The 27,329-nt window shown below is 36.8% G+C and overlaps 1 protein-coding gene across 2 annotated transcripts; it reads left to right on the top strand.

Annotated features, from left to right (window-relative positions):
* The first annotated feature begins 438 nt into the window (after window positions 1-438).
* Window positions 439-27,254, top strand: mapk14a (mitogen-activated protein kinase 14a). Of its 2 annotated transcripts, none has more exons than XM_036578397.1 (12): window positions 439-871; window positions 3,728-3,857; window positions 5,551-5,609; window positions 12,601-12,712; window positions 12,936-12,965; window positions 13,281-13,328; window positions 13,621-13,735; window positions 17,634-17,705; window positions 20,896-20,975; window positions 23,111-23,189; window positions 23,471-23,644; window positions 25,124-27,254. In XM_036578397.1, exons 1-12 carry the CDS (start codon window positions 753-755, stop codon window positions 25,189-25,191), a joined length of 1,086 nt encoding a protein of 361 aa, XP_036434290.1. In that variant the 5' UTR covers window positions 439-752; the 3' UTR covers window positions 25,192-27,254. The 2 variants fall into 2 exon arrangements, with proteins under 2 accessions (XP_036434290.1, XP_036434289.1); XM_036578396.1 differs by lacking the exon at window positions 20,896-20,975 and adding an exon at window positions 19,963-20,042.
* The last annotated feature ends 75 nt before the right edge of the window (window positions 27,255-27,329 follow it).

Below are 27,329 nucleotides of genomic sequence, written 5' to 3'. Positions count from 1 at the left end.
ACGGTGTCGATCGGACAAGCATAATACCTTAGATTGGCATGTAAATGTTCACCCCATTCATTCTCTATGGGAAAAAATTCCGCAAAATTCCCTTGCCACACGGAATCCGTGCATCCGATCAAAAAGCTGTATACAAGCACGCATCACACAATCACGTCGGACAATCTGGAGTTGGAACGGTGTTGATATCTCGAAAGCTGCGGGACTAGTTACACGGCAAAGAAACGGCAGAAAAATAAAAATAATAATAAAAAGAAGAAGAAGAAGAATATAAATCGGATAACAATATAGCTAAAGCAAGGCGCAACCATAATAATAATATAAATCAGATAACAATATAGCAAGGCGCAACCATAATAAACGTCTGTGAGTTGATGTCTGCGTTTTGAATTGCGGCAGTATCTCCGTGTCCTCGCGAGATTTGGGAGCTGCTCACGGTAACAGCAGTTCGCAGGGAAGTGAGTGTAGTGGCAGGAAAGGCGCATTGGAGAGAGAGCGAGAGAAAATTTCAACGCAGTGGAGCTAAACTAATCCGAACTGCTGAACTTCAGGACATTTTGGAGCCGCGGGCATGAGCTAAACTTTTAGTTTAAGACGCTGACTTTAGCACGTCGCCCTGCTTTGAGTGTTACCGCCGCTCCTCGCCCACCTTTCTGCTGTTTCTGCTGCACGGAGCTGAGCTGAGCAGCGAAGTGAAGCGGGCTGAGGAAAGCAGAAGTTTGCACTCGCCTGGGGGGCTTTGCTCTGCAAGAATGTCGCAGAAAGAAAGACCCACGTTTTATCGACAGGAGGTGAATAAGACGATATGGGAGGTGCCACTGCGTTATCAGAACTTGTCTCCGGTCGGCTCTGGTGCATATGGATCCGTATGGTAACTACTTTCACTAGTTTTTCCTTTTCCTCAAGGGCGGAGAGTTCACTCCATTCATTCTTACAGGCCCGAGTGAGAGAACCTGCCTCTAGCCGCGTAGCTAGTTTGCTAACTTGGCTAGCAAACGGACAAACAGGGGCTATGTAAGCTGTTTAAGTGCATGTTTATGCTGTTACTAAAAGTAGCTGAATACAGAACGAAATTAAGTGTTTACGCTAAGTTTTCTGTCTGTGTTTATTACATTACAAGTAGCTTTTCAACTCTTGAACAGAGTAGTTAGCATTTTTCAGTCATTAGTACAAACAGTGATTTAGCTAACCTAGGTTAACTGTCTGTTTTTTGTATTGAGACTCTTAGCGCAGCAACCTGAACACTTAAGATCAGCTCATAAGATTAGAGGCAAACTATGATTATAACTGTATAGCATGTAGTATCATGCAGTTAAGCCCTCTTTAAACAGTGCGCTGTGATCTCAGGGTCTTGTCTCATCATGCTGCCTCACTATGCTGAATGAAGTCACCTTGTTGATTACTGTTATGAGTCATAACTGGTCTTTTCATATAAGGCTACTTCAGTTTGATATGACATTATGCATTGGAGTAGTGCTTAAGACCAGTATTGATCATGTTTGTTATATTTAAATATATAGTAACAGTAGTCTGATTTTGTGCTTTGCTGTTGTGCACAGTTAGTGATTGAAGTGAACTTGATTTGTGGAGCCCAAAATTGGGAAACTTTGATCTAGAAACTACCTATAAGCTAAAGCTACACTTCCTAAATTTGCTTCCTCTTCGTTTCAGTGACCCATCTAACTGTCTTTTAGATTTTATCCACGAAGGGCTATTACATGTTCCCTGTTTGGTTTGAGAAGGCAATGAATAACCAGTTTCATTACATTTTGGAGTTAACTGAAGTAACTTAAGGACATAAAATGGATTTTCATGGAACGTGGTTGTCCACTGATGCTGACCTTACGGTGGGGTGTTTACAGCTAAGGTCTGATACGTGTCTTTAATGAAAATGGACATGTGTTGTTTGAACACCACAACTCATTTACTAAATGACTCTGCTCCCCAGGTAAACAGATTGTATTATGGGCACCAGTGAAGAATGTGAGGAACACGGTGCTAGGCAACAGTGTCACCTGGCTTATATTTCATGAGCCCTCATATCACCCACCATTATCTGTGCGTAATTGGATCTGTGAAGAACAGATTGGGTCAGGTTTGGAGTACCTTGCTTTTTGTGTGACAGCCGAGGCCTTTAAGCTCCGAGGTTTAGTTAATAGGGGTCACGGAATGATATGAGGCCTAATTAGACGTAGCAGGAACTACAGAGTGTCTTCCGTTGAGGAACAGCTTCATGACAGCTTAAATCCTTGCCCTTTCATTATTTTTAATGCCTTTCACTGTAGAATTGTAATCACTTTATTGGTCGCACTTGCATGCACAAGGAATTTGTCTTGGTGCAATTCCCTTTTACCTAAAGGAGCAATACAGAAGTATAGTAAACAAATAGATATGCAGCCACAAGGGGTACCTCAGAATAAAGATATACATGTAAAAAAGACTGTTTCACCCTTACAACAGTGTACAATACTGTGCAAAAGTCAGAGACCACCCTTTATGTATTTAATGTCTGGTTAAAACAGGCAAAGTCCAAGTTATTCATTTTTCAGGAGATATTTTTGAGGAGATTATATATACATTTGCCCTTCTGTATAACAGAGGAGCAAATCAAAAACAGCATTTTCCAAAACAGATGTTTAAAAAAGTATTAAAAAATGTAAACAAAATGGAACTTGAAACAACCATGCACAATCTGGTAAACCACCAAAACTCTGAGATAAAAAAACATGAGATAAACACTTCATGAGTCTACTTGATGCTTTCAATCAAGCTCCACTTTTGCTTCAGATCCACAGATGTTTCTGTCCACCCTTTTGCTGTGAGAAGCCATGTCATTGCTCTGGGATAGGATGAAACGTCATTTAAAGGTCAAGAGGCCAGTACTGAGAAAAAGATGTAAACAAAAAAACAATCAAAGAAGCTACTGATGTTGTCAGAACCAGGAGCCCTGACCTCAACATCACTGAATGTGTTTGGGATTACTTTGATTATGAGAAGCAGAAAATATAACCAACGTCTAGGACTTTGGAAGTGCGAACAAACAACCCTGCAGATTTCTTTGAAAAACCAAAAGCTCTCAAAAAGAATGAAAGCAGTAATAAAGGCAAAGGTGGACAATAGTTTTTGAGGCTTCTGAGTAATTTTTATGAAATATATTTTTTGCTTTTTTTTTTTTACTAGAAAGTACTGTACTGTAGATTCAGTAATATATGACTGAAGCAAGTGCAAACATGCCAGGATTCTGTTAAGCTGTTGCATGTTACTCACTAAAATACCATTATGGAAACCAAAATGGACCATAACAAATGTAGCATCTACAAATGACATAGTAATGTTGTTATAAAGATTTGTAAGCCTTTTACTTTTTCAAGGCAATACTTAAAGTAATACTTAAAAATATGCTTGCAGCTATTCTTACCTCTGTCTCTGAATGTTGTTTTCACCATAGAGAAGTGAGAGTTTAGAGGGTAAAACTCAGGATGAACTGAATCTACTGAGACAAAACTATTTAGCACCATTTAGCACTTGTTAATCGTGCCTTAATACTGTGCAGTCGCTATGCATCAACTTGATCTTGTTATATTTAGAATGTTATGAAATACGTAGTAACCTTACTTATGTGTGACCACTGGAACATATGAAGTGCAGCTCATTCTGTGAATTAGTCAAGCAGAATAAAACATTTAGCTCGAAATATAACCATCATGATTTCTTTTGTGTTTTGCAGCTCAGCACATGATGACAAGACAGGTCTGAAGGTTGCTGTGAAAAAACTCTCGAGGCCGTTTCAGTCCATCATTCATGCCAAAAGGACGTACAGAGAATTGCGGCTTCTCAAGCACATGAAACATGAAAATGTAAGTGTGGGCGCTAACTTTACCAGACTGGTGTCCTGCATTCCCAAACTGGCTCAAATCTTTTAAAATCTGTTTAATTTTTTACTCTCTGCTTTGTTTCCTTTTCATTTTTAACTTCTGCTTCTCCCTCATGCCTTTGTGTTGTGAAAGATTTGAAGAACCTGATTTCAAGAAGCAAACTTGGTGCTGCGTGTCTTGAGTAATCTCATGCTTATGAACAACAGAAAGACAGAGTAATTTGAGTAACCCGCAAATTGGATGCGTAATCAAGTGGAAGAAAGCCAATGAGAGCTGTGGTGCTCTGAAAACTTCTGAAGTTGTGAAAAAGAAAACCCACAGTAGGGTGGGGGGAGCACTTATATCAGTATACATTTTGGTAAATCAGAATGCCAGTGTTTAATTGCCTAAAATCTTGTCTAACTGTAAGTGAGTAATTTTAGCATGTTTGCTTGGACTACAAAAAATACATGGTCTTGTATTTACAGCACATTTGAAATGATCAAAGAATATAGAGCTTATTACAGATGTGCTGTTGTTTTTGCACACATGCTGCTAACCTTTCCCTACAGTGCTATGGAAAAGTGAGAGAACTACTTTCATTTATTTCATTTTCAGTCCAAACCACCATTAAGTACAAGTTATTCATTTTTAGGAGGTATTTCTCAGGAGATCAGATAAGAGATTCCACCTACCAAAGGAAAAAGTAAAAATGAAAAAGGAAATAAACTAAAAGGGAAAAAAACTTCAAGAAAATATTTGAAGTTACAGAGAAAATGGGACTCCAGTAACTGTGCAAGACCGCCAAAACAGTCACCATCAGATAAACAGTACTTAGAATTTCTGAAAACCCTCGAATGTTTCTGTCTGTCCTTCCACTTTGAGACAGCAGCTCGATGCTGTGGGTCTGAAAAGATGTGTAACTGTCAAGAAGGTATTACTGAGAAAAGGAAATAGACAAAAAGGAAGACATTTCGCAAATCAAAGATACTGGTGTTCTCAAAATAACTGAATTTCCACCCCTAGTCCTAACCTCAATTTTAGTGAATATGTTTGGGATTATGAGAAGCAGAAAATGCAACCAACTTCTAAGACTCAACTGTGGAGGTGTAGAAAAATACCTCTGCAAACTGAAAGCAATCTCCCGACAAGAACAGTACACGGTGTCGTATTTCAATGCATATTTTAAATGATCAAGGAATATAGAAGGTGCTTAAAATAGATGTGCTGTTGTTTTTGCAACCATGCTGTTGCTGACCTTTCCCTACAGGACTGTGCAAAAGTCAGAGACCTCCCTTCATTTATTTAATTTCCAGTCAAAAACAACCATTATGTACAAGTTATTCATTTTTCAGGGTTATTTCTCATGAGATTATCATAAAAGATAATCTCATGAGAAATGTACAAAAGTGTACAAAAGGCACACTAAGGGGAGCACAGTATGAAGGGTTGGCACACTAAATACTGAACAAAAAATGATATTATATTTAGTTGTGTAATTTCCGTATATATATATATATATATATATATGTATATATTGTTTTCCTGACACTGAAAAATGAACTTAACTTATTTAAAACTATTTTGAATGACAATAAAATTAGTTTCTAACTTTTTCACAGTACTGTAAATGTTTTAAACCACATGCTTTAGTGGTTGCAGGAGCGAGACATTCAAGTTTGTTTGTCTTTTACAGGTGATAGGCCTGCTGGATGTTTTCACACCTGCTACCAGTCTGGAGGAGTTTAATGATGTGTGAGTGAGGCTCTTTCTCATTTTCAGCTGTCAGTCCTTTATTTACTCCCGGGTGATTCAAAGATAACAATTAGCTTAAATGGAATTCCAGAGAGACGACTGATAGAATCTGCACATACCATTGTTTGTGCTGTTCCTTTGGTTTTGTCATGTTGACGCACAAGTAGTCATTACTGTGCATCCGTTTAACAGCATTAGGTGTTTCAACATAAAATATACACATAATATCAGTTCTCCTGTGCAGAGTTATTGAATGCGTTGTGGAGGAATGGTCTTTCTAGATAGTGTCTCAAGAAATTACTTTGATGAATCTCTTGTTGTCTTTAGTTGAGTCGATATTTGGTGGGCAATGGCGGATAGTTTTGTATTATGCTGATGCTTGAAGTATTTAGCATATGAGCCTAGTGAGTAGTGGGCATTGTCACTCTGGAAGATCACTAAGTGGTGTCTCAGAATAGAAAAGACTTTGGCATGATACATGAGTAAAGGATTTGGAACGGGACAGCATGTTGTTTTTTTTATTATTATTTTTTTTATAAAGAAAAAGAGAACACCTCCAGTCAAATGATATGTTTTATTGATTTTCTAAATGAAAGTAAGTTAACACATCCTCTACAGGGAACACACTTAAATATGGCGTTTGTTTCCAAAATTGTAGTGCTCAATTTCTATTTGTTTTTGACAAATAGAGATTTGTTAAACTCATATTTGTCTATGAGTTTAACATATTGAGGAAAAAAGTAAAACTTAAAATAACTTTCATATTTAACTTTTGCACCTGCCACATTTTATGTTTCTTTTTTTCGGAAATGTTAAATTCAGTAAATGAACAGTAATCGAGCATTAAAATGTGCAGAAGTGTGTTCTCTGTAGAGGATGTGAGCTTATTTTCAAATCAACGAAACGAATTATTAAAAAAAAATTACAAAAATGTAATTGTGTAAATGTACTTTAAAAATGTGCCCAGACTTTTTCATATGACTGTGTTACTGCTTACTGGACATAATAACACACGCTGTGCTAAACAGACAGATCATTACACGGGTTTTTATTACATAATAATCACTTAAAAGGTACTTCAATAAAACTAACGTGTACAATCATCTCAGAAGCTATTCATCATAAAGTTTGACTGCTGCAGGAACAAAAGAGCTCCTTTGTCTTAAAGTCAAACCGTCTGGCATCAACAGTCACTCACTCAGTGAAATTTATAGACCACTAAAATACAGAAGTGAACGGGTTTCTATCTTGTGGACAGACTGCAGTTTTGCCTTTGGTCTTTCTTTTCATGTGACTCAAAGAGTCCTCTAAATTTATTTTTCCTATTTGTCATTCACTGAGACGGTTCTAATCCAACAAAGCACAGCATGATGTTTTAAATAGTAGTGACTAAAATTAATTTGAAAGTTCATTGAAATTTGCTTAAAAGGCATTAATGCACATTTAAATCAGTTCAGATATTATACAAATTTAGAACACCCAAATAAGCAACTATAGTTACAAGAAATATGAAATTATCACCGTATGTATTATCTGTTAACTGTTCAAATTGTAGCTGTATAAATGCTTGTCCTGGAGCATATTTTGCAGGGAAACTGTAGCAGCAGGCTGTTTAGACCTACTTCCACTCTGGCTTTTTAAAAAGAGAGTAATTGTACTTATTCGAATTTGAAGCAGCATAATTGTCATTGGGTTTTGTGTGTATCACTGAAACTGGTCAAGATCCATACCTGTGTTGAAGCACATACTTTCATATCATTTGCATGTGTCATTTATGTAAGTTGAAGTTCTTTGTCAGTTACCTGTGGTATTTATAGATTAGGTGTGGTCACATACACTAAATGAGCAAGTAAGCACTGTGCAATGCAACTCTGCTTGAGTGCTGAATGTTGAAAACTATAAACCAAGGCCCAATCCCATTTCTTCTTTTTACCCCTATCCCTTGTTTTTTTGAGTGTCACCCTAACCCTTTCTTTGGTGATACGAAGCTGAAATCAGCTGTTCACCAGCTTCTTGTTCGAATTTTCCCGTTCCACCTTAAATAGTGCAGCAGTTACGTTGGACTATTTAAGGTGGAACGGGAAAGTTAGCTAGCTAGCTACCAAGACATTAGCATGCTATCAGTGATTTTTATGCTTGTTATGAAAACGACCATAATAAATTGAAATGACGTTAAACTAAGATAATACAATGGTTATCATAATTTTTTAACGGAGAAAATACATTTGTGGCTTTCTTTGGTCGCTCGCGCAGCCATCTTGCCGGTTTTTCTTTTTTTCTGATAACACTTCATTTGGAGTGAGCCTCTGAAAAACCTCCGTTTGGAGGGCCATGTAGCCCTAACTCTTCGCCCTACCCCTTTATCTCAACAAAAACTGGGACACCCTAACCCTGTCAACATATGAAGGTGCAGGCTGGAGGTTTGTGTTGTGCTGCTGCTCCAGATTACCGCTCAGGTATGGGCTGAGATCTTTTCAGGTTATTCTGGGCCTCTGTGGACTTGTGGCCTAGAACTGACAGTTCCTGTCTAAGCCCACCCTCTAATCCGCAATCATCCCTGTGCCTTTACCCTGCTAGCCCCAATATCAGTGAAGGCTAACACGTACAGTCATATGCAGAACGTAGTTTTACCAGGGATGCCCAAACTTTTGCATGTTTTGTTGTTATTTTTAGGTTAAAAAGGTACACATCCTCTACAGAGAACACACTTCTGCACATTTTAATGCAAAATTACTGTTTATTTGCTGAATTTAACGTATTGGAGTAAAAAATAAGACATGAATTTGTGGCATGTGCAAAAGTTATAGCACATTTTATATATTATATTTTATATATATAACATGTTAAACTCAAAACGTACAGCCCTAAAACTTCTGGCAAAAAAATGCCATGTGTAAGTTTGTTCCCTGTAGAGAATGTGTAGAGGACGCTTATTTTCACTTCATCAAAACGCAATTTGACCGCGGTGTTTAAACGTTTGCATATGTCTAAATCTGCTTCTCATTACCAATATTAAGCACTTTTTAGCATTGAATCTCTTTAATGTTTTTCTGATGAACTGTAAGAATGTGAACTAAAACAAGAAAATGTTAAGTAAAAAATAAAACCTAAATTACAAACTTTTTTGTGAAATATGTATATTTTAATTAGTACTTAGTCGGACAGTATACACATTATGAGAAGAAAAGTTGAGGAAAAAACACATTTATCTTCAAGTTTTATTGTGTTGCAAAGAATTTGATCACTTAAATTGACAGTTTCTAAAAAAAAAATTTTAAAATGAGTTGTTTGATCAAATACATGAGGACATTTTCACAATATACAAGTTGCAACAAACAAAAAGCACTAGTAGTGCCTAATAAATTATTTACTAACTGTACTGCACTGTCTAATTAGAAAGGGATAATAATCCTGTGTTTGTGATGAAAGTTGTGCAGTTGGTTAGTGTTTCTTAAAGTATTGATATATTGCGTCCCAGTATGCTTTTCTGAGTATATCAACAATGATACAATATTGTCATATTACCCACTCTGATTATTGCTACTACTACTGCTGCTAATAATAATAATAATAATAATAATAATGATGATGATTTTTATATTGCACATTTTATATATATCAATGCAGATCAAAGTGCTTCAGTATGCAGTTGTATGCGAAGGTTTGCGTGCCCTGGTAAAATTACATAGTTTGTAGATTTTTTTTTATTTTTTATTAATTTTATTAAATTAATGTTTTACAATTAATGTTTATTTGCTATTTGTAATGTGTTGTTCGTAATTTAACATACTGGGGGGAAAAATCTAGGGCACATGTAGCCTGACATGATTAAATTAGTTTCATGTAGAGGATGTGTTAACTCATTTTCACTTACAAAATCAACAAAACGTGATTTGATTAAGGGTGTTCAAACTTTTGCATATAGCTGTAAAGCATTAAATTTACTTGTTTCAAATGTCTATCATTTTCATATTCATAAAATGTTACCTCAGCAAAAGTATTACCAAAAATGTGTGAAGTAAAAGACAAAATTCTTTTCTAAAATTCATTTATTATTTGGACGGTTATTATAGCATTTGAACCAAGTCAGTTTAGCCCATTACTTTCTCATCAGTGTACAACAAAACATACAATTAAAAGAATGGGATCTGAAAACCACAGCAACAAATGGTTTGCTGAAAGGTGAGATTGTAAAGTGCAGTAGACTGCTGCAGTAAAGTGCTGTATAAAGACTTGTTAGGAGTCTGTTATCCAGGCATGCTGTGTCTTGCTCAGAGTTCAGGTAGTAGGAATAAAGCCAAATGTGCCCGGGCTGAACACATGAGCTCCACATGAAAAGGCTCAGAAGTGACAGGAGTGCCTGAGCCGGCCAGCTGGACCGGTGTCATCAGTGTTACTGGGTAAGACAGGTCAGGAAAGGGCCAGGGTGTCACTGCAGGAGTGCGTGTAGTGTCTGCTGTAGCCAAAAATATAGATAGACTCACCTCTCTGAATGAAGGGCATCCACTGCTAGCCCCCCCACTGCTAACTTTGTCTGCACTGGGACTTCACAGCAAAAACAAGATGATTTTCTATAAACACCACAGTTTCTGGTACCAGTTAAGTGTGAATACATACATACAGTGTACATGAGTCAGAGACAGTGCTTGATTTAGTCCATTTCCAGTCAAAACGGTGGTTAAGTACAAGTTATTCATTGTTCAGCGTCAGGAAAAGAAAGCAGGAAACATATTTAACAGGAAATTACACAGAAGCTTCCAACATGGAGTTTAATATCAAATGTGTCAATATTTAATGTGTCCACTCTTTACTTTCGTGCTCTCTACTGACACTCAACTCTTCCATTCTTCCAATCTTAAAAACAACATTCACACAAGCGATTACCCAAAAAACTAGACATTTCTTTCTCATGTACTTCTTAAATGACTAGGGAATATTTCTGAAGAGTTTAGATACAAGATAAGGCACCTGCATAAGGAAGGGGAAAGACAAAGGAAAATAAGTTTGAAAACGGGAGATTAAAAAATTTATTAAAAGATATAAAAAGAAAATGGGACTTCTAAGACCTGGTAGAGCACCAAAACTGTCACCTTCAGATAAACAGTACTTAAAGCTTTCATCTTTGAGAGAGAAAAATCAAGCGCTGCTCTTGCTCGTTTTTTCTGTCCATCCATCCACTGGGAGAAAATTCAGTGCTATGGGTTTGAAAGGATGTGTAGCTGTCGAGAAGCTGTTACTGAGAAAAGGACATTTTGAACAGAACACAAACTGGAATATGAGGTGCAAGGTTTTATGGACTGATGAGTCTAAATTTGTAATTGGGATTATTTGGGTCATGAGAAGCAGAAAATGCAACCAACTTCTAAGACTGGACTTTAGATGTGTCAGAAAAATATCCCTGCAGATTTTTTAAATAAATGGAAAGCAAGTCTCTTAAAAAGAATGGAAGCTGCAATAAAAGTATGTAAAGGATGTAAAATTGTATAATATATTTAATTGTTAGGTCTTCTGTGTAACTTTCTGTTAAATTTATTATTATTTTTTTTCAGATGTTGAAAAATGAATAATTTGTACTAAATGATGATTTTGAAATTAAAAAATTGAAATTAGAAAATTAAATAAATTAAGGGTACTTTTTTTTACTTTTGTGCAACATGGTGATACATAACACAGTGCTGCTGACGTGCAACTGACACATGTTGAGAGGATTCACCCAGATGGTCATTGATCATTGCCAGTGCTTTGCATGAAAAAATTCATTAAAATATTTTGGAACAAACAAACTCCCTGTTTTTAGTTTTGCCGCGTCACGCTGATGTTGCACCTCAAAAAATACTCACACCTCACAAAAATACAGCTGATAAATCAGCCGCCATTTGTTAAAACACTGTTAAACTGGTCGAAAATAGATGAGAAAGTAATCCAGCTAATTTTATAAGGATATTGGCTGAAATGACAGTTTAGAGTGCTGGATATTTCAGGTAGTTATACCACCTTTTTGTTACCGGTCATAAACTGTCCCATTCAGATGTGCTACACAAATATTAAAGCTGTAGCTAAAATATCCTAATCTTACAAAATGTTCAGAGAAGAAAAGACATGTTCTAGTTGAGCTGAGCGTTTGTTGAGCTGAGCGTGTCTACTTTTCGATTTGACTTGCAGACTTCCACTGTAGACATCCTGAAGGCTGACGTGTGTTGTGATTCTATTTAAAGGCTCGCTTGCCGATAGAACGAGGTGTTAGTGTGTCTACTGTGCATGTAATGTTAGATGCTTTCATGTGTGGGTGTGTATTGTATGTGCTTGTGGGTGGAGTTGAGTGTAGTTTTGTTTGTCTCTGATGTTTGTGGATGTGTTTGTATGAGAAAGGGAGGGGTCTTTTGGCTTATTGTGTCTGTGTGTGTTCGTGGAGGGAGTAGAGAATCTCTCTCCAGGGTTAAGCTGGACTTATTTTAAGCCGTTCTCTGTAGTGCAACGGAGGCCCTGTTCAACATTAATACCAGTGGCTCCATGCATGTGTCCAAGTGTGTCATGCTAGCCATTGGCTTTAGGTCTGTAAACAACGGAAACCAAGTTCAGAGTGATCAGGAGGCGATTGCAGTGGCTAATGTTACGTTGCGCCGTAATTAAGTCTGATCAGGCAGTGTTGGTTTCAGAGCAAGAGCCTTTGTAAGGCCTCTGCATGTGGGAGTTAATGGCAGTAGCCTTGACAATACCAGCTGCTGAGTCATGCTTCTCCTGGAAAAGTGTTCCACCACATCAGGAGAGCATTAGGTTTTTTAAGCTTTTTGATTTAGTTGTGTGAGGTCCAGTGTTAATTTCAAAATGCCGTTTGATGCAGTTTGCTTCAGGCATCCATTCACTCCTCTTAAGGATATTTACACACGTATATATGGTTTTATATGAGTGTAGGAGGGTTCTTTAACTACATCTCTGGAGTGAAAGGTAAAAAGTCCAAATCCTCATCTCTATTCTGTGCTGTGACTGGCAGATATCTGGTGACTCATCTGATGGGCGCTGACCTCAACAACATAGTAAAGTGTCAGAAGCTGACTGATGACCATGTGCAGTTCCTTATTTACCAGATCCTTCGAGGACTCAAGGTGAAGTAGTACACAGAATATAGTCTGTCAGAGACTGAATAAACCCCTGTTAAATAATAATTGTGGTGAACTCTTCTTAAAAATGTTTCCAGAACTGTAGTTTACTATAAATTATTTAGTGAAATTAGTTGTGTAAGGTATTTTTGGTTCATGTTCTAATGTACTTAAGATGTGAAACAGTTTTTTTTTTTTCAAAAATTATTCTTTCCTCTTTGATTTGCAGTACATCCATTCAGCAGACATCATTCACAGAGTGAGTGTTCACTTGATTGAACTTTGCAGTTGATTAATTGCATATTTTTAAATGCATCTTTTTTAAACACCCAATAGGATCTCATTTTACCAGATTTTATATATATATATATATATATATATATATATATATATATATTATATATATATATATATATATATATATATATATATATATATATATTTACCATTCCACTAAAGTAGATTTACCTAATGTGCTTGTATATTTGTGTGGCGTTCTTTTAACAAGTTAAAAGTCTTTTTGAAAAAAAACCACCAAAATGAAAACACCGATAAGATATTTCCTTTTTTTCAGGACCTGAAACCCGGTAATTTAGCTGTGAATGAAGATTGTGAACTTAAGGTAGGCCAATTTAGTAAGCCTTTTCAGACATGTGCCTGGGGAACATCGCCTCAGTAGGGGTCATGATTGAATCTGAATGCAACTTTAGATAAAGTTGCTGAGCTCTGGTCATGCTGTAATACAATTTCCAGTTATATTTTGTTAATATTTGGTTGTGGAGTTGGTTGATAATGGTAGTTATTACATTTAACATGGCTATGTTTTTTTTAATGCGTGAAAGTGTAATTTGTGTTACTTCTCAAGCCTAAAAATATTTTAATACTGTAATGCTGTTGGTCTTTTCTTTTATCAGATCCTTGACTTTGGCTTGGCGCGGCACACAGACGATGAGATGACAGGATATGTGGCCACCAGGTGGTATCGCGCTCCAGAGATCATGCTCAACTGGATGCACTACAACATGACAGGTAAGAAAGGATTATCTAGCTTGGATGTAAAAAAGAAAAACTAAGGCCAGTGGGTTCTGAAATAAATGTATCCATGACTAATTACAGTGTTAACCGGACCATGTGATGCGTGTAGCTATGCTTTTGCCCAAGTTTTTTTTTTTTCCTATTGAATTATGAACAAGCCAGTAGTAACAACAAATACAGGTAGGAAAGGCCATTGTCAGTTTCCTATCCTGATGTCTATCCTTTAGATTCTTTAAAAGGACATTTTAAGGTGGATGTTAATATTTCTGCATGATGTAATTGTTAAGATGTAAACAAAGTCATTCAGAGTGGTTTGATGTAAAACGGTTCATTGTAGAGAAACTTATTAACTTGGCTTGCAGTACAACACAAATATAGTCATTTTATTATGATCCAAAATGTCTGGTGCACCTACACAGGTCTTCTGAGTTTTTATATGTTGATCATGGTAAAATATTTGGAAATCTGAAAAGAAAAAGAAAAAAATAGGGACTGTTTTGCCTTCCATGTTTCCCTCCACCATGAATGAATTTTAAAATTTCTCAAAACTGTTGTAAAACATTACAGGCATCAGGCAGCATATTCATAACATTTCACATTATAGTCATCTTTGATGTGGCTCAGTTAGTTAGTTTATCAGTAAGTTTCTCTAGAATGAAGCACATTCACGTCAGAATACTCTGAATGACTTTATTTACACCGTAACCATTAATTATGCAGAAATTTTGAAAAAATAATGGAATTCCTCTTTAAATATAGCATTAAAGACCTGTGTAAAAGCCAAAAAAAAACATTCAGATGAATGTCATAGCTTTTCTTCTCCTATTTTCTTGTAATGATTTGCAGCAGACCACACATTGCCAAATGTAGGAACTATGGTTCGTTGCTTTCCTCAGACTGTAACTCTGGGTTAAGTGTAGGCTTTTTTTAAATTCATCTCAGACACGTGTGCATACCTGTCTGCTGTGGTTATTCTTATGTAATATGTGCCCCTCACTCTGAATGACATTTGACTTTAAGACTGCAGTTGAATTTTTAAGAAAGCAAAGTAGAGTTTTTAAAGACTGTTGTTCAGAGAAAAATCAAACATATACAATTTTCCCCTTAACCTGAATGTGGGTGATCAGTTAAGTCATACTGACGTACAAGGGATGTAAAGGTACACAAAATTAAATGTATAGGATACAGTGGTGTCTGGATACAATACATTTTTCGATGCAGCAAAAATAAGGAGTACCTGAACGTGTGCCTTGTGATCATAAACACATTAATGTTGATATGTTCACATTTGCATCATGTGCACAGCATACATGCATGCGCACTACGGGCATAACAATGCACATATTTTCAGGTTTAATAAGAGGTCAAGATTGGTTTAACTCAGATAGTGAAAGTATAAAACTTTTTTAGTGCCTGCCGTGCTGCCCTTCACAAACCCCAAAAATTACTACCGCTTTTATTTCTAATCGATTTATAAAAAGTCCAGTCAGTTGAGTGTGAATTAGAGATGAAACGATATTAAAATTTCATATCACGATTATCATGACCAAAATTATCACGATTATCGGTATTATCGCGATATTGTTCAAACGTGTTGAAAAGTAAAATAAATAAAAAAATAAATACTGATACACAAACTGAAACTCGTTTCACCAACTTTTATATTAACACAAATAGAATTGGCAGCAATGTGCACTTTTTGTTTGCATAAACATTAAAAAATAAGGTCAATACAATTTTAGTATTACTTTTGTATTACTTACAATACTTGTAATACTCTGTAAACAAAAGAATAGCAAATGTATTATTATTACTGTTATTATTATTATTATTACTATTCTTATTCTTCTTCTTCTTATTATTATTACTGTTGTAATTGTTATTATTATTATTATTATTAGTAGTAGTAGTAGTAGTAATAATTACAATAACTAGGGATTTCCCTGCATAGAGAATTAAATCTAGACCAACTCTGAGGTGGGTCTTAATGGATTTTAAAACTAAAACATACCTTAAAATTAACGCGCATCTGAACTGCGGCAGCAACACTCCTAAAGTTTAATCTCAACTCTGCTTTTCCTAAAAGCGGCACACAGCGTTTACTCGCGCGAGGTCCCGTCTCAAAGCACACTATCTTCTCTATGTAGTGCACTTCGTGGATCATGAAATAGCAAATCCTTCACCCAAAGAGTGCAGGAAACGTTCGACTAAGTCATCTATAATCAACATTAACAACAGGCTACAAATTCCCTATTTAAAACTCAACTGCTTGTTAATGATGATCGTGTTTGTTTGAAAAGTAGTGCTCTATGTGTGTGACTGTTAACTCAGAGCTCATTTTGGAGACTCTGCTCCACAGAAATGTGTGTTACAAGCTTTAGTTTCGATTCACAGTTGATTCACCGATTGTTCTTTTTTTTGACGCTAAAAGCTTCATTTAACATTATTAACGAACCATAAGCAAAAGTTAAACCACACAAACCATGACATTTCTTCTATTTCGAAGTCCCCACAGACTTCTTCATTAGATGATGACTTGTAAGGTTTGATGTGTTGCCCCCTTTCGCCGCTATTTTATTTCGGCCTGTTCTGCAGACATGCTGGTCATCTTCAATTAACTTTCCTTCTACATTCTTATAAAACCCAAAATATGACCAAACGTCAGACTTGGTCTTCTTAGAAGGCTGAAATATCTCCGAATCTCCGAGTTTTTCACACCGCGGTAATCGACCGCGGTTTTAACGATACTGTAAAGTTCAAACGATACTACTAACCGTCATTAATTTTACCGCGGTTTACCGTGAAACCGGTAACCGTTTCATCTCTAGCGTGAATGCATCTATAACATAAGCCCTGCTCATTCCCTGTCTGCTTTACTCTAATAGGATGCACCCAGGTAGTTCCCATTAAAAAAGAGACCGCTCATATTGACAGCACTATTTTAAATGAGATTTTTTGTCAAATATATTGTATGTGTTCAAATGTATTGTCTTTCAGTATATTGTATGTATTCAGACATCTTTATGACATACTGGTATGTACAAATATGGAAAATAGAAAGTAAAGAAGCAACAGGTACACATATTTAAGTGAGGGTAATGGATTTAAAGATGTGATTAGTCTGGTAGTTTTTAGAGTTTTAGATATACATAAACTGGATTGTACATGTACCTTATCTCAGTTCATTAAAAAGCTTCGCTACACACAGGAGTGATTTTTTGCTATTTTTGCTTTTACTTGCTGTATTTACTTCTTTTGTGGTTTTCGGTTGCACTATTAGGTTATGTTTGGAGTCAGGTTAAAAAGTCTACATCCCTCACACACTACTTGATTTACTCTCCCAACTTTTGATTCCAAATTCCAGATTCAGCCAGACTTAGAGTCAAGGCTAAAATGCGTTAAAAGTTGTATAGTGTAACCCTGGCTTTATTTCACCAGAGCTTGATTCAGTATGATACAGTGGTGTCGTGATAGATTCTTAATAAAAAAGAGTGCCTGAAAATGTGCGTTCTGCTAGTACATTAATGTTTCTATTTTCAATTTATTAGAGCATTTAATGCTCCAGGCTCAGATTAACGTTAGCCACAAGCTAAAACGCTAGCCACAAGCTAAGTTGCCAGTCACAATACAGCGATACAATACATTGTGATACAGTTTGATAAAATACAATATTTTGTATTGTTACATTTGTACAATTAAGTGGACATAAGCTTCCATTACTTGTTAGCAACATTACCCTTATAGCTCCAGTGCAAAACTAAAGCTCTTTGGACTCCACACGTCTTGGCTGATTGGTTACATTGGTAAGGGGGAAATTGTGTACGTTTGATTGTTGGCTAAGCCATTGTTTTAATGTGCTGTTGATGCTTTATTGTCTGGCTTCATTTTGCAGTGGACATTTGGTCGGTTGGCTGCATTATGGCCGAGTTGCTGACGGGGAGGACGCTCTTCCCTGGCACAGACCGTATCCTTCAGTTGACATGTTAAGCACATGCAATCTTTGCACTAGTGTTTCAAGTCCTCAGTTGAGAAAGCACTTGGCTTGTTTGAACCTTGCATGCTGGCTTGTATCTGTACAGATATCATACATTTTTAACACATCAGTATAACCTTTAACATATTTGAGTGCTCTTCCTCTCTTACTTCCTTCAGTGCTAAGTGTATGTTGTATTAGAGTAGAAAGTTCAGCCTCATGTTGTTCTTTTTCCCTCCTCTATTATTCTAGCCTCACCGCACCAGTGCTAATAAGGAAATGTGATCCACACTTCTGAGAAAAGCTACAAGCAGCCTTGTGAGGAATGCTTTGCCCCTCTCTCTGCCCCTTTGCTCTCTCTTCCCCTCTCATGCTCTTCCTCTGACTGCAACCTAATGATTAATGCTCCTTTTTTCCATTCCAGCACCACATCGTATTTTCATCCCACAGATGCATACATTTGACTCAGAGACTCAACTGCTTGGTTCTTCTTAATGCCACTGGCACTAAGCTCCACTTCAAGCCCATCACTACATAGAACACACCTGTGCTACATCTCTGGGCTTGTTTTTTCGCTCTGGGCGAGTTTTTTGCTCTGAAAGTTTGAGGCCTCTTCTGTTTTTACCTTGCAAGTCTCTCTGGGCTTTCTACAGATATGGCCAACAGATATTGTACATTATCATGGCTGTGCGAAAGTATGAATTTGGCAGTATAGAATAATTACGTTCTCATATGCAATACAGTGTATATCAACACAGTGATGGTTCTGTTTTGTGTTTTTTGCATGTAAGAATGTACAGCTAAATCAAAAATGTGGCTTGGTTAAAGACTGCCCTGCATTATTTTTGCCAGTTTAAATTATTGATGATATTATTTATTAATATGACTGTGATTAGTCAAGATGCTTTCAGCATTTTTATTGTATAAAAACATTGCAGTAATGATTAACATTGATATACTGGGCAGCTTTACTTTATAGTGCACACTAGGGGTGGGAATCTCTAGGCACCTCACGATTCGATTCGATCACGAGTCAGAGGGCTGTGATGCGATTATAAAACAATTATTAGCCCTGTTTCGCAACGACTGAGAACCGGCGTGCAGACTGCAGGTCACATAGCAATGATGCGTTATTCGCATTTATAAGCAGCGCAGTTGGTTTCCCGGTCCGTTAAATCTGCAACGAGAGACTGTCAAACAGTAAAAAGTGGCGAAGCTGAAGTCGCTTCTCTTTCGAATTGGAACGGGTGAATTCGAACAAGAAGCTGGAGAATGAGAAGCGACTTCAGCCTCGTAAAACAGTTGAACGTTGAGAGACATTTAACCGATCTACTGAGGAAAGGTTTTCTGGCGGTGATGGGAGGAAAGCGGCTATAGCTAAAGCTTAAAGCAGAGCGAAGTAAATCTGCGTTTTCGTTTATATTGTTCAGCCTATACTAGGACATTATCACATACTGAGACATACTGGACATTAAATGTTGCGGCTCTGAAGGTGGTTTGATTTTTGTTGAAAGGACAAAATGGCTCTTCTTAACATTTGTGTTGTGACTCCTGACCAGACCTGGCTTTAAAGAGGGTGCTGGTCGGATTTCTCGCCCATCCAGTTGTTTTTGTTATGTGCCGCCACAGACTGTCTGGGCGCTGCACTTCCGCACTTCCAAGTTCCGCCTTTTGCGTTCCGTCAACATTACGTTATAAAATAAATATTTAGAAAATCGATTTTTGACATTTGTGAATTGATTCATTATCATTCATGTCCGCATCGCGATGCATCTAACAATCAATTTTTTCCCGCACCCCTAGTGCACACTATGATTTCTGTTCATGTATAGTATTAAAGCAAGGTAGCTGTATTTTGAAATCTTCTCCCATTTCTATACTTTTCCAACACTCTGGAGCCAGTTACTGTATTTCCATCGGCATGAATGGGTAAACTTCTTCATTCAACCAACACTAAACACTGAAAATATTTTATGCTTCTTTCAGTGATCAAGTCTAAAATGCTGTCAGGACTCTGAAAGCCCAGACTACATTGCAGTATTCAGTCTAGGAATAAAAAAAATTAAACTGGAGGTAGTGTTTTCCTCTGACAGCAACATTATGTAGCTTCAGGCTAAACCTGTAAAATCCTGTTCTAGGAAATGCCATGCCAGTGATGACAGCTGCATGGTGCTGGAGCCTGTAGTACTCTGAGCTGTGGCTACAGCCTCTGCCTTGCCACTGTTTTTCCTTTATATTCCAATGGTAGACATTGACCAACTGAAACTTATAATGATGCTTGTTGGAACTCCAGGACCCGAGCTGTTGATGAAAATCTCCTCAGACTCTGTGAGTGTAATGTTTGGGAGATGTTTTCCTTTTGTGCTTTTTCAAACGAGCTGATGCTGTGTGTCCTTCCTGACCTGCGTGTTGATTTTTGAATCTCACCAACAATCAGCCTCTTCTTGCAGCATGCTTTCACATTGTTGCATAATCTAGTGTGTGTATTTGACAGTAGCTGTACATAGCCTTCTATATTTTCCTATCAGGATTTACCTAGTGGCTGGTATGTAATCCATAGTAATTGGAGGACATAACACTCACTCACCCACCCACCAAAGAACTCACTCACTCACCCACCCACCCACCAACCAACTCACTCACCCACTCATGTTTAGCAGGCTGAAAATGTTCCACAGGCCGTTAGCATTCAAATAGCTTTTGATGCTTCACAATGCTTCGCATCAGTGACACTGTGTGTCCTTTTCCTCTAAATGATCTTAATAGGAAAATAAAGGAGGCTCTGTATAAAGCATACTGTGTATTATTGTGTGACATGCCTTCTTCAAGTTGCAGACCTAATTTTGGTCATCTGTTTCAATATAATGGACTTAATGTTCATTTTAAATTAATTGTTTGATTGAAATTGCTTTTGGTGCTGGTGCTAGCTGTGTTTTCTATGGGACTGACCACGATTTGTAATTTCAATTGCACATCTTTATCTAAAGTATTACTTTCTGCAGTGCCATGTCCATAGTTTGCATGCCAAACCTCTGTGTTGCTTTGTCTGTCTCCTAGTCTTTCCCTCTATTCTCTCCCTCTCTTCTTTGTTCCTCTTCCAAATAGAGGACAAGCAAAAGCTGGTAGTTTGTAGTGAATCAGTAAACGTGTCTGCTATAAGCCCTTGACCCGGCCCTCAAAGATATAAACCAGCTACAGCAGATAATGCGGTTGACAGGAACCCCCCCTTCCTCTCTAATAAGCAGGATGCCTAGCCATGAGGTGAGCTTTCTGTGGTCCAGACCCCATGTACAGCATCTCAATCATGACATACCACCTGCAGTCACAGGTTTCTGTTTGTGAAAGGGTCCCAGGTTTAAGACTCTGACCATTGACAGTATATACAAACTGGACCCAGTCATCCCACAGTTTTCTGTGGCGACCAGCTGAGGTCAATTGTGTCACTTTCTGATGGGCTTCTTGTGTGGTGGATAGCGGGAATGTGTGAGACTCTCCAGCATGCTGTGTGAATTTACCAAACTGTTTGTAGAAGCTGCCCAGCAAAAACTGGTGACTGTGTTGAAGAGAAAGTAAATCATCACAAACATTCAGCACCACAGTACACTTTCACCACCTAAAATTTCAGTTACTGCCTCCATCATTAGTTGTTTGTGTTAAATATGTTGTAGAATTGGAGAACAAGACAACATAGCAAGAGAAAGACAACACAGTGAACACAAACAGCTTCAACTGAAAGTCTGAAGTATTATATTAATCGTTATAAAATAAAGCATGATAACAATAGCAAATAATATGAACAACAACAATTGTTATTATTGTTGTCATTGTTATTATTATTATTATTATTATTATTATTATTTTTGTGTAAGTTGTTTGTTGGCGTCTTCATGAAATTAATTGTTAATTGAAGCAGCAGCTAGGGCAAAAATCTAATTTATACAGTCTTTCATTTACTGTAGATGCAGTCGATTCACCAAGACATGTTTGGTTTTTGCGCTAGAGCTGTGAGGCTAGTGTGGCAAGAGAGGAAGATAGCCACCTGTTAGCATCATACAAACTGCGTACCTGAATCATCACTTGTCTCACGCCACATCAAGTTGTTAGGTAATCTCGAATAGAGTTGCTTATGTAGTACCGGTAGTGGCAGCCATCTTATAAAGCCTAAATTTTGTCCATACTTTTGACCATTTTTATAGATGACAGTGCGTCATGCGATGTCAGAAACCACATGAGCAAGTCTGTTTAAGATCACTTGACAGTTCACAATTTTTAGGCAAGTCTGTTATATTCTAGATATGTAGTTATTTGGAGGTTATAAGCTTCAATTACTGGTTAGCTACCTTAGCCTTATACCTTGTCTGAACAAGTGATGCAAGTAAGCAACAGCAACAAAAAAAAAAATCCAAAACATTATAATCCAAGCTGTCTACACAAGCTGTGAGTGATGCAGTGCGATGTGACATGCCATTTTTGACAAACGTCCCCTTTTCTGTTTTTGCACGCTGCATCGGTCTGCTATTCCTCTTCAAAATGGAAGAGGAGAAACATGAAGTGGAGAAAAGGAGGGATCTCTGTGACCCTTTTAGTAAATATTATTAGGATGTTAACAGAAAAGAAAGAATAGAAATATTTATTACTTAGTTTTTATTTACAGCTGCACTATATAAGATTTTTTGTTTAAATTGAAAGAAGTAGCATAACTGAATTATGAGGGAGGCAAAGATAAAATACTGTGTACGTGGGCTGCTGCAAGTCACCGTGTAAAGCCTGAAATAATAATTTTGGATTATGTGTTACTGTATATTTTCTCCTCACTCTGTCTTTCTGTGATTGGTCTTATTCTGAATCTGAGGTGTTTCTTGACTAATGATTTGTGTTGAAAACTGCCTGCTTGACACCTGCTACTTTCTAAGAAAAGTTGTCTGCATTAATTGTGCGGTACTGCCTACTAACAATCTGTTTTCCAGTTCACAGCTTTCAGTTAATGTATCTAAAGATGCATAAGTTAATCATGGCAGCATTTATGAAACTTCTGTATAATTACATATGATTTAAACCTGAAAGTTGGACTTCATCTGTTAAAGCTTGGGTAGCTCATATGGTTTAATTAAACTAGATTCAAAGACTGTTTTTACCAAGAGACAGGAAAATTAGCTTTTTTAGTTATCCTGTTACTCTGTTAGCTATCCTGGTCTCTTCTTAGCTTCTTACCTCTATTTGCAAAATCTCTTATGTTTAGTACATCCTTTATGTTCTGTTTAATCAATTTAAAAAATCCCAGTGGAAGTAGTAAATGCCTTAAATGGGATTGTCTTTGTGTAAATCCTCTGATTAAGTCCCATTGCTCATCCTTTAAATGTCTGCTTGGCTTACTAGTCACCCATTTCTCTCTGCAGGCCAGGAATTACATTAATTCCCTGCCACAGATGCCTAAAAGGAATTTTACGGATGTATTTATTGGAGCCAATCCTCAAGGTAAGAGAAACAAATGTTAAGCGCAAAGCAGGGGCAGTTTGGTCTCATAATGATTTATAGAGCTGTTTATTGTTTTCCAACGTACAGTAGGCATGGTGTTCATACTTGTGTGGGTGTTAATGTCTACTGTACACAGCTCATAAACAGATTATAATGTGTTTATATTACTGAAATTGTGGCATCTTGAAGACTGCATCTTCACAATCATAAATCATACATTCACTTTCCTTGTTGGTATATAATCGGAATGTTGGTTGATTGGGATTTCTGTGCTGTTACAGCTGTGGATCTCCTTGAGAAAATGCTGGTTTTAGACACAGATAAGCGAATAACTGCTGCAGAAGCCTTGGCCCACCCATACTTTTCCCAATACCATGATCCAGATGACGAACCAGAGGCAGAGCCCTATGACCAGAGCTTTGAGAGTCGAGAGCTGGACATTGAAGAGTGGAAACGTGAGTATAAATCTGGAACCTATAATTTATGTTCAGGTGCAGTATTAATTTTTACAGCAGTAAAGTTTGACAGAATCTATTTCTGTATGTGCAAATTGATTGTTACATTTTTTAAAATGAATTCAGTTAGAGCTGCTGCAACAGATGCCATTTGTTTGTAAAACTACTATAGCTTTGTGTGTTGCATGTACAAATTATGGTAGTCCATATTTTGGGAAAAAAAGGTTTTGGCCTCCTGTTCAGGCAAAAATAGTTCTAAAACTGAAAATTTTGATTTTTAAAATTCCTCCATTTTTACTGTTGTGTGGAGGGGGAAATATCATTTATTTATTTATTTTTTTTAAAGCGCTGACTTCATGCCTGTGCTCAGTGCTGTTCGCCTGTGTTGAGCTTCAGTAGGAGTCGTGTGGAGCGTTGATTGCTATGCTTTTTTGTAAATAAGATTTCAAAGACAGGTTATTAATTTAATGTTTGAAAAAGCATTGCGCTAAAGCAGAATAATGCTTAATTTTTACTTTTTAAAGAACATTGTTAAAGAGCAACATTGGCTGCTATCAGTGATATGTGATTTTACAGCTATCTGCAAAAAATCAGTCACATTCTGCAGACATTTTGGTCGTGGCATCACTAAGATCTGAACTCAAGATCTCTCAATGATTGGGCAAGACCTTAGATTTGACACTGAGACCCACCCTATTTGACTACATCACAGCAGTCCAACACACAACACTAGGTAGGCACTGCTGTGGGAATTGTGAACCGATGTGGATGTACGATATTTTCATGTACATATCAGCCAGTGCTGATACAAAAACCTTTATCAAATATAAAAGTTAGCATTACGGGGAATATAAAATTTCTGTCTGTAGGGTTACAGTAGCAGTGAAATAAATAAATGCAGATATTTTAGTGCAGTAACTTCCAGACTACAATAAATACATAAATAAATGTCAGTTTGAAATATCGGTCAAATCTAGACATCTGTCTGATAATGCAAATTTATTTTAAGCAAATATCTGCCGATACCAATATGATTCTGATATCATTGCGCATCTCTGCAAAACAGCAGCATTGTTAAAATAACAAAAAAAGTTTATCTAAGCCTACCACTTAGCATGTGAAAAAACTGTTTTTGTATCACAAAAAAATAAAAACCCTTTATTATGAAGAGAACTAATAAAAAAAAAAAATTATAAAAATAAGTAATTAAGAGAAACTAAAACCGCAAAGAGTTATGGGTAACACTATCATTTATTGAGTTTCTCTCTTAATAATATAAATCTTGCATTGGCCAATATTATCGGTTATTGGAATTTTTAGTTTTTATATTGGTCGGGCCCAGCTCTAAATAGATGCTCTTTGAAATGGCATCACATTATCTATGTGCAAATTGGTTACATGTTTCTTTGAAATTAATTAAGTTCATTCATTATCAATTGCAGTACAAGCTCTAATGGTTTATTGTTCATTCCTGCACAGGTTTGACGTATGAAGAGGTGATCAGTTTTGAGCCACCGATTTTTGATGGAGATGAAATGGAATCATGAGGCCCATGTAAGACTGGAGTACAACGTTAGCCCAGTCTTTCTGCGTTTGCAGTTAACACTGTCATTTTTGCAGTTCTTTTACCAGACCGAAAGTATGATTTTTAAAGTGCCTGCCACTTTACTTTCTTTGTCTTGCTCTTTTTTAAATTTTATTTTTTTATGTATATAACTGTTGTCCGATGAATTAGGAAGCAAAAAAAGACTTTAGGACAAAAAGGGACACATTTACCAGGAGTTTTTATATGAGGAACCTCTAATGGAGTTAAGTAGCATTTGTGTTAAACCATTGTCATGTTTCCATCCACTCCCCAGGCAAATTTCATGCCAACAAGTATGCACAAAACATTCACATGGCAATAAAGCTTGCTGCTAAATCATACTGTACGAGCCCAGGATTGGAAATATCACAACTGAATAACATTTGGGTAAAAAAAATGATGTGTAAAATGATTATGGCATTTCATTCAGAGATAACAGCAAACAAACTGTTGGCTATGCAGTACTGAGCTAAATTCAGAGACCACTTATTTAGTTTACAGTCAAAATGTTATTCGTTTCCAGTAAAAGTTATTCATTTTTTGGCATTCAGGAGACTTGCTTTCAGTTTTTCAAAGAAATCTGCAGGAATGTTTTTCCACACCTCCAAAGTTCAGTCTTAGAAGTTTGTTGTAATTTCTGTTTTAAGTAATCCCAAACATATTCAGTGATGTTTAAGGTCTGGACTCTGGAGTTGCTAGTCTGCTGATCTGTTAATTCGCACCCTTTTCTCAGTAATGGCTTCTTGACAGCTACCTTTCAGACTCATAGCACTGAGTTGTCTTCTCACAGTGGATGAATGGACAGAAGCACTTTTTCAGAAAGTGGAGCTTAATTTTCTTCTGTCGCTTAAAGATGAAAGTTTTAAGTGCTGTTTATCTAATGGTGACAGTTTTGGTGCTCTACAAGGTCTTGGTTGTTTGGAGTCCCATATTCTGGCCCATCTTTTAACCATTTGTAGATCTCCAGTTTTGGAAACTATTTTTTAAACTTATTTTCCTTTGATTTTCACTGTCCCCATGCAAGTGGATCATTTTACGTAATCTCAGAAATATCTCCTGAAAAATTAATAACTTGTACTTAATGGCTGTTTAGAATTTAACTATGTGAGGGGTAGTCTCTGACTTGCTGTACAATACTGTAGGCTCTTGCAATGAAACAAATGCAAAGCTGTATCTGGCATTAACTTGACCAAAATCTGAACAAATGACCATACACTTTGTGCTGATTTATTATATTCATATTACAACAAGGCAAATATACCCACATTAAGTGTGTAATTTGACATAACGTGACTTGGATGGAAAGATTAAGATTAAAATTGTAACCTTAGCCAAATTTGGTTTTAACAACACAATGTTTCATGTGGATCTAATGTTGATGTACAAAAGTTTTCAATTTTACTACCTGCCTGGTTGTAAAATGAGGTGTTTACATCTGTGACACATGAAGCTACATTCTTGTTTTGTTCCACTGAATAATGGATCATGTTGCAGAATCTTTGTGTCCTACTATCAGAAACGTTGTTCACATTCAAAGCAAATTATATGGACTGTAGAGCATTAGACCCTGCATGCAGCAATATAATTCCCATTCAAGGCCAGAGACAAAATAATAATTTCAAACAGTAGCATATGGTTGAACTGGAGACCAGACAGATACTCCAAAAGTTTTGACAACATCGATAAGTTCAGGCCTCCTGTAAATACCAGTTCTAGCCTTGTATTGTTTTCATTACACCATTTCTTTCTGTTTTATGTTGTGTTCATCACTCAAAGCTGTGTGTAAGACTGAGTGAGCAACTAAGAGAGAACATGAGCACATGATGTGAATGGAATTGTTTTTAAGCTGACAGTAGAGAAATTAAATGAATGTCAATATCGTACCAGTGTGAAATATTTATATACTGCTGAGTTGATATGAACTGGTGTGGCTGCTTCTGTCTGCTTTATTTCTGATATCACACTGTAGAGAATATAATCAAATACACATTGTTTATTAAAGAAAATAAAGGCAGATATTTTTCAGAAATGCGTTGTTCGTTTTTTTTTCCAAGTAGAATTGACCGCAGTGACCTCTTTCATAGCAAACATGGAGTAGTG

Source organism: Colossoma macropomum, unplaced genomic scaffold, assembly GCF_904425465.1.
Source record: "Colossoma macropomum unplaced genomic scaffold, Colossoma_macropomum, whole genome shotgun sequence".
Lineage (NCBI taxonomy): Eukaryota > Metazoa > Chordata > Actinopteri > Characiformes > Serrasalmidae > Colossoma > Colossoma macropomum.
This window is presented reverse-complemented; position numbering and strand designations above follow the sequence as displayed.

Bases quoted from the DNA above. Each gene is read 5' to 3' on its own strand.
- mapk14a (XM_036578397.1), top strand. From the start codon at position 753: ATGTCGCAGAAAGAAAGACCCACGTTTTATCGACAGGAGGTGAATAAG. The intron at 5,610-12,600 runs GTGAGTGAGGCT...TGTGACTGGCAG, and splicing joins CTGGAGGAGTTTAATGATGT to ATATCTGGTGACTCATCTGA. The intron at 23,645-25,123 runs GTGAGTATAAAT...ATTCCTGCACAG, and splicing joins GGACATTGAAGAGTGGAAAC to GTTTGACGTATGAAGAGGTG.